The following is a 12,387-nucleotide window of genomic DNA, read 5'->3' on the forward strand; positions in this document are numbered from 1 at the left end:
CGAGGGACGAGGATACTGTGGTTCAGAGAGGTCAACAGGCTTGCCAGAGGTGCACAGCTAAGCAAGAGGCAAGTGCATCTCAAACCACGCCCCTTTGCCCCAGACTCCACCCCAGGGCAGGGCGGTGACCACGAGGTGAGCGGGTCACCACAGCGGCGCGCTCCCCAGGGGACGCCCCTCACCCTCGCTCTCCACGGCCGCCCTCGGGTGGCCCCCCACACTCCGACCAACCACCTGACTCTGTCCCGGGGGCGGATTTCCCCTGCGAGGCTGCGCGGCCGGGGCGGGGCGGGGCGGGGCGGGGCGGTCCTCCGGGGAGGCCGGGCGCCGGGGCGGGGCCGCCGGGCGCCGGGGCGGGGTCGCCGCGCGCAGGAGGAAGGAAGCCGGCGCGCTTCCGGGGCCGTGGTGGCTTCGCCTGCGCCCAGTTGCACCATGGGACCGCTGCCGCGGACTCTCGAACTCTTCTACGATGTGCTGTCCCCCTATTCCTGGCTGGCCTTCGAGGTGACGCCGGGGGAGCCGCTTCGGCCGGGGCTTGGAGGACGAGGGCAGAGGGAAGGGCGAGCGAAGGGCGTAGGGACCGCAATCTCGTGAAAGTCCTGGCGCTGCCCGACGCGGTTTAGGACAAGCAGATAGAGAGCCAGGCTGAAGGTCACTTTGTTGGTAAACCGGATACGGTCGCTGGCTCCAGGTCGAACCCTTATAGCCTAAGGCAGGGGCTTCCCCCAGTGGTTAAGAAGATGATCAACTTCAGAGAATCAGGATATAAGCCCTCTTCGTAGCCCTCCGATTTCCGTTTGGTGGGGGTGTGTGTGGAGTGAAGAACAGATTAAAAACTGTCCACAGGAGCAAAGGTCCTGGGGTCGATTTCTAGCAGTGGAGAGGGTTTTGCCCTTTCAAACCAAACAATTTAGGACGTCCTCATAACCCCTTGTCTGCGCCTATAGCTTCTGGCTGATGACTGCCGTGAAGCACCCTTCCCCTCCCTCAGCCATTTTCACTCTCTATCTTCGCCCCCGCCCTGCAGGTCCTGTGCCGGTATAAGAACATCTGGAACGTCAGCCTGCAGCTGCGCCCGACCTTAATTGCAGGGATCATGAAAGACAGCGGTATGAAGGCAGCAGCGTTTCCGGCAGGGATTTGAGGGAAGACTGATTGCAAAGGCCCAGGGGAGTGGCCCTCCACTGGGTCTTCATATTGGCGGCAGCAGCTAGTAACATGCCCTCTACCTGAAGCCCCGGTAGGGGTCCCCCAGTCCTGGGACCCTTAGGTCGTCCCTCGCCAGTGAGCCCAACTTTCTGCTTGCAGGAAACCAGCCGCCAGCTTTGCTTCCCCGCAAAGCCCTATACTTGAAAAATGACGTTAGGCGCCTGGGACGGTATCTCCAGGTTCCCATCCACTTACCCAAGGATTTCTTCTTTGTGATCTTTGAAAAAGGTGAAGAGAGTGGGATGTAGATGGGGCCTCAAGTAGAGAGGAGTGGATTTGGAGATTGCAGGACCAGAAAGGAGGGGTTCGGGTGATTCCATGAAGTGAAACAAGCCTTGGGAAAACTCAGGATCAGAGTTAAGGGAGCAGAAGGTTTGAGGATGTCAGGGGAGGGAGAGCAGGACAAACGGGTTATCAGAAACGTGGGTGGGAGCCTGAGGGCGTTGGAGCACTGGGGGGTGTCAGAAGCAGGAAAGAGCTGGTCTTCCATGGAGAAACAAGCTAGAGGAGCCCTACCTCTGAGTGCCTCTGTCCCACAGGAAGTTTGACAGCCATGCGCTTCCTCACCATCGTGAAACTGGAGCACCCGGAGTTGCTGGAGAAAGTGTCCAGGGAACTGTGGATGCGCGTCTGGTCACGGGTGAGGGCGGGGCTCTGGGAACCCACTTGCAGGGAGACCCTGGATGATTCGATGACCCTGTCCTAGGCTCAGTCCAGGTCCTGCCTTCCCCATCGTTCACTGACCTAGTGTCCTCCATCACGCCCTTCACCTTGTACTGAGTGTCCTCTTTTTTCCAGGACGAAGACATCACGGAGCCCCAGAGCATCCTGGCCGTGAGTGTCCCCACTCCTCCCGTGGGGAGTCTGAGGATAGTTGACCTCCGGGGGCAAAGAGGACATCGTTTTCTTATTGGGTAGAAGAGGTCATAGTTAGGGGAGAAAGGATCTTTGATAGGCGAAATTACTAAAGGGTTGGAAGTAAGAGGACTCGCGAAAGACTATCCCATGGTTGAAAGAGGAAGTGCACCATTCTACATGGGTAGCACGTATTTGATGCAAGAAGCCAGTGGGAGAGAGGTGTTGAATGTTGGCACCTGCAGATGTGAAGTACTGGCAAGTCTTGGCCCCAAAGACTCCAACACAGACCTCACCATCACATCCAGGAGACTTTAAAAACAGGCTTTAAAAAGACAAAAAGAGGGCTTCCCTGGTGGCGCAGTGGTTGAGAGTCCGCCTGCCGATGCAGGGACACGGGTTCGTGCCCCGGTCCGGGAAGATCCCACATGCCGTGGAGCGGCTGGGCCTGTGAGCCATGGCCGCTGGGCCTGCGTGTCCGGAGCCTGTGCTCCGCAACGGGAGAGGCCACGGGAGTGAGAGGCCCACGTACCGCAAAAAAAAAAAAAAAAAAAAAAGACAAAAAGAGATAACTGACTCAAGCCAAAATTACGCAGAAGCCTGAGTGAGAAAAATGGAAATAGCTCAAAACGTTAAAATGTGTGCCAGCCATAGATAGGGCTATGAAAAGTAAGTGTTTCTGCAGGATTGAATCGGAAAATTCAACACCATATTTTTTTTTCCCTTAAGTTTACAAAAGACAGTTGAGGCATATTCAAATGTAATAGATAAAACGACAAGTCACAAAAAAGTTAAACATACAAAGCATGCCAATGTATCCTTCATGTTTTTATTCTTGCAAAGTCTATGCCCAGGCTTGCTTTTTCACTTAATATTTAACAGTCCTTTTCCATGCCATTTAAAACTCTCGGAGAGTATAATTGTTAGTTTCCACATAGCATTCCATTCAGTGGATTTGTTTAGTTAACCACTGCCCTATTATTGAACCCTTGGTCAGAACACAATTCCCTCATGTGGTCAAAGACAACGTCATGGATGACTTTGCATTTCCCAGTCCAGGTCGTGGAGGTCAGGTCCCAGTGGTTGTCAACCCTGGCTGTATATTAAAATCACCTGCGCACCACCGCCCAGAAATTCCGACGTATTTGTACTCAGGGATGACATGCAAACTGGGATTTTCAAAAGCTCCGCCAGGAGATTCTCATATGTGCAGCTAAAGTGAAGAGCCACCGATCCCAGCAAACCCCAAACTGAAGCCTTCAACGTTCTCTTGAAGCCAGACACTCATAGCTGTAGCCGTGTGCCTTGTCCAGAGTCCGCAGGAAATTCTATAGGAATTAGAGCCCAGCCCTTGATTCAGGAGTTCTAAGAAGTAGGAAGGCACGAGCCCCAGACTTACTGTCAGGGGACTCAGACTCTAGCATTGGCTCTGCTACTAACAAGCTCTTCAACACTGACCAAGATATGTACGTTTCTGGACTTCAGGCTCATCTGTTGACAAAGTGGTTGGGAAGCTGGTCTCTAAGATGCCCTCTGGCATTAGATTTCTGCAACTCTGCCTCTGCCACCCACTCTTTCCACCCATCTCATGATTTTGAAGGGAAAAACAGCCCCCGTTGGCAAGGATAGACCTCCACTCATGGGTGGGTAAAGGCATTGCCAGGATAACGTGGGGACACAAAATTTAAAAAACCGGTTTTTTCCTGAGATTCCCCTCCCCCACTAATGCAGACACAGTTGTGTTCCCTACCCCATCCCTTCAGGCTGCAGAGAAGGCTGGCATGTCCACGGGACGAGCCCGGGAACTTCTGGAAAGGGTCTCAACACCACAGGTGAAGAACCAGCTAAAGGAGACCACTGATGCAGCCTGCAAATACGGGGTGAGCAACTCTGTGTGTCCCCAGCCTTAGTGCTGAGACAGGGTCCCCATGCTCCTGTCCAAAAGCTGCTCACCAACCGTGAGCCCTCCTGGCTCTCCCAGGCCACCCTCACCCTCTCCCTTCCTTTCCCTGGACCCCAGGAAAGGAAGGGAGGGAGCTAGATGGTGAGAGAGGAGACAGAACTCTCCCTAGAGACCCGGAGCCTCTTATCGGACGCCTCTGGCTGCTTTGTGTCTGTGACCTCAGACCAGTATTGACGTGCAGCCTTCAATGGCAGCCCAATAACCACCTGCTCCATCACCCTCCTTCCTGCACGCCGACTGCTTTCTCCAGGCCTTTGGGCTGCCTGTCACTGTGGCCCACCTGGATGATGAAACCTACATGCTGTTTGGCTCTGACCGGATGGAGCTGCTGGCACACCTTCTGGGTAAGTTACAGGTTCATGCTGAGCTGCCCTGGACCCCACCGCTGCGTGATATCAGTTGCCCAGAAGGATGGATTCAGAGCACAAAAAAGAATGTTCTAGGCCCTTCCAGTAATGGAGCCTCATACAGACACAGGTGTGCCTGAGGTGGAATGGGGAGGGGGCCACCTTCTCCCACAGGAGAGAAGGAAGCCTCTGTACCTTGAAGCCAGGCGGAGCTCGTCCTAGAGAACCCCCAGGGGCCTATGCGGCCAGCCTCTGGCATGATTTTCTCCATCCAGGAGAGAAGTGGATGGGCCCTGTGCCTCCAGCTGCAACTGCCAGACTCTAAGGAAGCCCAGAAGCAGCAGAGTTACTGGTATAAAAAAGCAGACTATCTCCTTACCCCTTCTCCACCGTGGGGCCCTGGGACTCTGGTTTCCTGTCTCACAGAGGTTCCTCTCCGGCCCTGGGGGATGCGGGCGGGGGGCTCTGCAGTACACCGTCTACCGTTAGTCTCACGGCTGCCGTTACTTCTGTGCCTCACGAGTGCCTTTCGAGAGCCCCAAACTCTGCTTCCCACAAAATAAACCTAATGCCATCAGGCATCATATTTCTGGGTCTGTGACTTCCCTGGTGTTTGTGTGTTCTTGTTCCTGCGATCACACCTGGCCATTCTAGGTGTTTGAGAAGAGCAGCTCACTGTGTGCTCCCAGCCCGCTGCCCACCTTGGGGCAGCTTATGTGGAGGGAGCAGGAAACAGTCCTTCTTTCTCTTCTACAGAAGCTTCCTGAGTCTGTCAGAGACAGAAAACTAAGCCGGATGGATTTTGCCCCTAACCAGTTGGGCACTGTCTTCTGACCAGCCGTGGTGCCTGAGACAGGGCTGGGGCCAGAAGCCCCTGGGGAATGAAGGCTGGAGGGAGCCAGAGCATGACTGAGCTTGCATCCAGATATGTAAACGGGGTCCAGCTACTCTAACCAGGACAAGGCCAGGCAAGGAGACTGGCCGGAGCTGCCATGGCCTGAAGACCTTGCTCGTCCCCTTATGGTTCCTTCCCCTCACCCACAAAGCAGATCCCAAGGAAAACTCAGGCCTTTCTCCCGGCTTATTATGACCCCTGTTCCCTCCCACACAAACCAATAGCTTTCCCACTCCCCCAGTTATTAATCCAAAGTCCCTGCTCTTTCTGTGCCCACTGTACGATCATCAGGATGCCTTGTGTTTCGATAGGGTCTGGACTTCTTTGTCATCCCAGACTAATGTGGTATAATCTCTTACTGTAGAGGCAGATTTCCCAGTCCTGGCCACTCTTCCTTTAAAGGCTCTAGCATCCTATTTTTCTTTTTCTTTTTTTTAAGAGTAGTACTCTTTTTTTTTTTTACAGTTATTCATTCATTCATTCATTCATTTATTTATTGGCTGCGTTGGGTCTTCACTGCTGCAGGTGGGCTTTCTCTAGTTGCGGCGTACAGGGGCTGCTCTTCGTTGCGGTGCGTGTGCTTCTCTTGTTGAGCACGGGCTCTAGGTGCGTGGGCTTCAGTAGTTGTGGCATGTGGGCTCAGTAGTTGTGGCTCTTGGGCTTTAGAGCACAGGCTCAGCAGTTGTGGCGCACGGGCTCAGCTGCTCCGCAGCATGTGGGATCTTCCCGGACCAGGGCTCAAACCCATGTTCCCTGCATTGGCAGGCAGATTCTTAACCACTGCGCCAGCAGGGAAGTCCTAGCATCCTATTTTTCTAATCCAATAGAAGAATTTAATCTTCACTGAAGGAATGAGACAATTTCTAGACTAATCCTTAACACGTGTGATCTAGATTTTAATGTCTGAACTTATGCCAAATAGAATAAAAAATGATTATATTAGGGTTTTCCCAAAAAGAATCAATAGGATGTTTATAAATATATAGAAAGATTTATTGTGAGGTATTGGCTCACATGACTGCGGAAGCTGAGGAGTCCCATCATTTGCCATCTGCAAGCTGGAGGCCCAGGAAAGCTGGGGTCAGTTCCAGTCCAAGTTCAAAGGCCTGAGAACCAGGAGAGCCAATGTCCGAGGGAAGGAGAAGATGGCTGTCTCCGTTCAAACAGAGCAAATTCTCCCTTCTGCCTTTTTGTGCTATTCGGGCCCTCAATGGATTGGATGATGAAAACCCGCATTGGTGAGAACCACCTCTTCTACGGATTCAAATGCTAATCTCTTCTGGAAACACCCTCGCAGGCACACCCAGAAATTATGTTTTATCAGCAATTTGGGCATCCGTTAGCACAGTCAACTTGCCACATAAAACTAACCATCACAGCGAGAAAAGGAAAAGCCTCCAAATGCAGCTATATTTTATTTCAGTTAAGGAACACTCTTTTCTATAATTTAAACCGTTTCATGCTTAGTTGCTTCCTCTCCTCTCCTTCTGATCAACAGTTGTAATATAAAATTTGCAATTATGTCAATGCTCAGAATTCAATACTGAACCACTTCCTTGTGTTGTAATTCAAATTCCAAGCTTACCAAATAATATTATGCTTCTAAAACACAACTTTTTAGGTAAAATTCTTTAAAATTATATATATATATATATATATTTTTTTTTTTTTTTGGCTGCATGTGTCTTTGTTGCAGTGTGCCAGCTTCACGGGCTTCTCTCTAATTGTGGTGTGCGGGCTTCTCTCTAGCTATGGCGTGCGGCCTCCAGGGCGCTGTGGGCTCTGTAGTTTGCAGCACGTGGGCTCTCTCGCTGAGGCACGTGACCTCAGTAGTTGTGGCACGTGGTCTTAGTTTTCCCACGGCAGGTAGGGTCTTAGTTCCCTGACCAGGGATCAAACCCACGTCCCCTGAATTGGAAGGTGGATTCTTTACCACTGGACCACCAGGGAAGTCCCAAAAGTGATATTTTTTTACAGAACCAAAACACAAGTGGTAATTAAAGACAACAAAGTATTGCATGCGTGTGGTAAAACAAAAACAAAAAACAGAGCAAGGTGTGAAATGAAAAGTGAAGAGTTCTCCCTTTCCCACTCTTCACTTTTTTGTGTATGCTTTGAGAAATGCCCTTTTTTTTTTTTTAACACAAATGTCAGGCATAATACAGAGATTCCATATACCCTTCATCCAGTTTCCCCAATGGTGACATCTTGCGTGTCTGGTACAATAACACAACCAGAAAATTGGCATTGATACAATCCATCAACCTCATTCAGATTTCGTCAGTTTGATATGCACACATTTGTGTGTCTGTGTTTAATTCCGTATAATTTTATAACCTGTAGACTCATGTCACCACAACCACAGTCTAGACACAGAATGCTTCCAGCTTAGGGAACCCTCATACTGCCCTTTTCGTAGCTATAGCCACCTCCCTCCCTCCCTCCCCACTTCCCTAACCCTTGGCAACCACGATCTGTTCACATAGTTGTCATTTTACGAGGGCTGTATGAACGGAATCAGATTGGCTTGTTTTCACTCAGCATAACCCCCTGAGGTCCACCCAAGGTACTATGTGTCTCTGTAGTTTGTAGCTTTTTTCTTTTTGTTGCTGAGTCCTGTTCCTTGGTATGGATGTGCCAGTTTGTTTAACCTGTTGAAGGACATTTAAGTTGTTTCCACTTTGGGGCTGAAAAATTTCAAATTCCAGCGTGAGTGTGTTTGTGTGTTTGTGTGTGTGTAGGCTTTCCCACACCAGCAAGCAATTTTCAGATGCCAGCAGGGTTTTCAAGAATTCAACTCAATTCCGACACTATCTACCCGGAGATAGCATTACATTCCACGTGTAAGACCACCCTCCACTTCCAGGTGCAAGTCCAGGTCATCACCTGTGCTTCTGACAGACTGGTTATAAACCAGAGGTTCCCATGACCCCCTTCTCGGGTTTAATTAATTTGCTAGAACGGCTCACAGAACTCAATAAAACCCATTTACTCACTAGATTACTGATTTATTATAAAAGTATATTAAAGGATATGATTCAAAACCCAGATGAAGAGATACATAGGGCGAGGTCCTGAACAAAGGAGCTTCTGTCCTCATGGAGATGAAGGATACATAGGGTGAGGTCCTGAACAAAGGAGCTTTTGTCCTCTGGAGCTTGGTGACCAGCATGGTGGCACAGGGAAGCATCCTGGTCTCCCATTGTGGAAGCTCTCCGAAAATGGGGTTTTTATGGAGACTTCATTACATAGTCATGATTGACTAAATCTCTGGCCAATGGCAATGGATTTAACCTCAAGCTCCTCTCTCCTCCCCAGAAATCAGGGAGTGGAACTGAAAATTCCAACCCTCTAATCACTTGGTTGGTTCTCCTGGCAACCAGGCCCCCCCGATCTTCAGGTGCTTCTAAAAGTCACTTCATTCACAAAAGACACCCTTATCACTGTCAACGCTTAGGAAATTACAAGGCTTTTGGAAGCTGTGAGCCAGGAACTGTGGACTAAAACCACATATATATGAGAAATATATTTTGGTCATCTGAATATCCAAATATGTGTATATAAATATATATATATATATATATATATATATATATATCTCTTATCAATCACAATCTCACAGGGGCTATCCCAGGTAAAGCTGCTATGAACATGCATGTACAGGTTTGTGTGTGCACATGAATTTTCATTTCTCTGGGGTAAATGCCAGGAGTAGTTGCTGAGTCATGTGGTAAGCGAATGTTTAGTGTTGTAAAGAAACTGCCCTACTTTTCCGGAGTAGCCATACCATTTTCCCTTCACACCAGCAATTCATGAGTGATCCAATTTTTCCACATCCTCACCAGCATTTGGTGTTATTACAATTTCTTATTTTACCTTTTCTGATTGGTGTGTAGTGGTATCTCATTGTGATTTGAATTTCCATTTCCCTAATAATGTTGAACATCTTTTTGCCTATGGGGTTGAGTGGGAAGGGGAATGATGGAACTTTCTGGGTGATAGTAATGTTTCCTATCTTGATTGGAGTTTGGGTTACACCAATGTAAATTTTATCAGAACTCATGGAATGGTCCAGTTAAAATCTGTGCAATTCACTGCATGCAAATTTTACTTTAAAAAAAAAGTTAACTGTAAACTAGTATTTAATTCTTGTTACTTTTATGCACGCTGAAGTAGCTAGGTGGAAGTGTGCTGATGTCTGCAGCCTACTTTGAAATGTATCAAAAAATAAGATATATTGATGGATAAAGTGATGGATAGATATGTAATAAAGTATAATGAAATTAGAAGCCCCTCTAATCCTTTTTAACTGTTGAAATGTATACTATGAGTATAGATTATTTTTTTAACTAAAATAATTATCTTTAGTAATCTATATCTTTAAGTTTTATGTTTAAAAAAATTTGTTAATATGGGCTTCCCTGGTGGCGCAGTGGTTGAGAGTCCGCCTGCCGATGCAGGGGACGCGGGTTCGTGCCCCGGTCCGGGAGGATCCCGTGTGCCGCAGAGTAGCTGGGCCCGTGAGCCATGGCCGCTGGGCCTGCGAGTCCAGAGCCTGTGCTCTGCAACGGGAGAGGCCACAACAGTGAGAGGACCGCGTACAGCAAAAAAAAAAAAAAAAAAAAAGTGTTAATATCCACACATTGATACTTTCACACATTGATACTATCTCAGATACTGTGTTTAATCATTAACTCTTGGGCTTCCCTGGCGGCGCAGTGGTTGAGAGTCCGCCTGCCGATGCAGGGGACACGGGTTCGTACCCCGGTCCAGGAAGATCCCACATGCCGCGGAGCGGCTGGGCCTGTGAGCCATGGCCGCTGAGCCTGCGCGTCCGGAGCCTGTGCTCCGCAACGGGAGAGGCCACAACAGTGAGAGGCCCCCGTACCGCAAAACAAAACTAAACTAAGCTAAACTAAATCATTAACTCTTTCATACAGCGTGTCAGGCTGTCATCTTTCTATCCACCTCAGAAAATCCTGGAGACCAAGATCAAAAGTGTTACATTTCCTGCATAGATAACTAGAGATTAGCAGAGGACGATGTACAATGTAAGTTACAAACAAGTGCTCCACAGTGAAATCCAGTCCCTGTGACAGGATGGTGGCCCTGTTGGTGGGTCCCTGGTGTGGCCATTACACTCAGACTTTGGCTGTAGCTCCTGGGTCATAGCCGGGCTGCAGGAGCGGGGTGGGAAAGGGGTGATAAGCTTGGGCTTATTTTCACCAATTTACAAATGAGAAACTGAAGCCCAGAAAGGTTAAGTACTTACCCAAGGTCACACAGTTAAGTGGTAGAGCTGAGATTTGAAACCTGGCTTGGCCATCTCCAAAAAATATGTGATTAACCACAATACAGCCCTATTTTCTCATGTATGGGGACACAGTTATGTGGGACACTGTTGCCACTATCTGTAGAATTTTCTAATAAAAACAATGCTTTTTGTTACTTGGCAAAAACCACACTCAGTTTCTTAAATTTCAGGGTTGCTTTTTGTGGCATAGTGCTGAATACCTGACAGCACTGAACACCATTGTTCACTCAGTTCATTCCCAGTGAGCTTTGTACAATGTTACAACTAGCTGGTGAGGGTAATATTTATCCTTACATACTTGAGGATTCTTTGAAAGCACTTCCGTCCCCAAAATAGCAATGTTTCTGATTTACTTCCTGTTATATCATTTAACCACCTTCCCTACCCATTTGGAGGAGCTGTAAGGCTCCTCCAACACAGAAGAAAAAACCCTCAACAGAGTTCAAAGATCAAGATTCTGAGTTTGATTCTAACTAAACAAATCATGGGCTTTCTCTGAGCTGGTTTCCTCCTCTGTAACGTGAAAATGATAATCAGATTTACCCCACGATTGTTATTAAGGATCAAATGAGATTGTGGATGTGGACCAAATTGTTTCCCACCAACACTGTGTTAGAAGAAGTCACGTGCACATGAGGCTTCTAAGAGCTGTTCAGTTAAAATGTTACTTTTTATAATCAGTCTTAATTAGCTCATAAAAGATGAGCATCCTGATAGAGACTACAATCTTAATTTCCTAATCTTGCTTTATAGGCCAATAACCTTATTTTATCTTCTGATATTCCCTTTTGCTACCTGAAAATCAGTCTTTTCTTAAGACGACAAACAATGGGGGAAATGGCATCTAACCACTCCTCCAGGGAAGACCAGGGTAACAATCTTAGAATGTCATAGGTGTTGTGTTAAATTAGGCAGCCAAAAAAAAAGTGTTAAGAGTTGGATGACATAGTGGTTAAGAGCCAGTGCTCTGGACTGGGACTGTGGGTTCAAATCTTGACCCACCCTCGATTAGCTATGTATTTTTCTCAAGTCTCTGACCTCACCTACAAAATGATATAATAACTACCCCTTATTACATTATATTTTAAGTTACCTAATTTGTGTAAAGCATTTAGCACAATGAGCAGTACGTACAAAACACTCCACACATGTTGGCTGTAAGTATAAAACAGATCCAGATTCAGAAACACAAAACCACAGAAATCTGGAGACACAGCAGCACACAGCGGTAGACGCCCATGACCCTTCCCAGGAAGTCTGTGGATTATCTGCACTTCTCCCTTTTCCCCTGACCACCCACTTCCCTGCACCATTATCCTCCAAGATGAGGCAGTGTGGTAGACCAGCCAAGAGGAGAGTTCCAACCTCTAGCCTGGTGCTTTGTGGGAAGCTGGCAAGTAGAAAGCGGAAAGACAATTGAATTAAGTGGTGAATTCATATTCTGCTAAGGATACTAAGTTGATAAAGAAAAAAGGAAAGTAAAAACTTTGGGAAGGAGTTTGGCCACATGCATTCAGGGCAATAAAAACTTTCACCATGCTTGTCTCAGTAATGACATCCTTTAGAATTCAGCTGGAGGAAATAACCCCAAAAGAAGGAAAAATTACACCCAAGAAGATAGAATTATATATATATATATATATATATATACTTTTTTTTTTTTTTGGCTGCTTTGGGTCTTCGTTGCTGCGCACGGGCTTTTCTCTAGTTGTGGCGAGTGGGGGATACTCTTCCACTGTGGTGCGCAGGCTTCTCACTGCGGTGGCTTCTCTTGTTGTGGAGCACCATGAGCTCTAGGCACGCG

The 12,387-nt window shown here is 47.9% G+C and overlaps 1 protein-coding gene across 1 annotated transcript; it reads left to right on the forward strand.

Moving 5' to 3' along the window:
- Positions 1-356: 356 nt before the first annotated feature.
- Positions 357-4,968, forward strand: GSTK1 (glutathione S-transferase kappa 1). Its single transcript, XM_060021032.1, has 8 exons — positions 357-504; positions 1,028-1,109; positions 1,309-1,437; positions 1,749-1,849; positions 2,008-2,043; positions 3,828-3,944; positions 4,278-4,371; positions 4,650-4,968. Exons 1-8 carry the CDS (start codon positions 433-435, stop codon positions 4,697-4,699), a joined length of 681 nt encoding a protein of 226 aa, XP_059877015.1. The 5' UTR covers positions 357-432; the 3' UTR covers positions 4,700-4,968.
- The last annotated feature ends 7,419 nt before the right edge of the window (positions 4,969-12,387 follow it).

This window comes from Delphinus delphis, chromosome 9 (genome assembly GCF_949987515.2).
Source record: "Delphinus delphis chromosome 9, mDelDel1.2, whole genome shotgun sequence".
Taxonomy (NCBI): domain Eukaryota; kingdom Metazoa; phylum Chordata; class Mammalia; order Artiodactyla; family Delphinidae; genus Delphinus; species Delphinus delphis.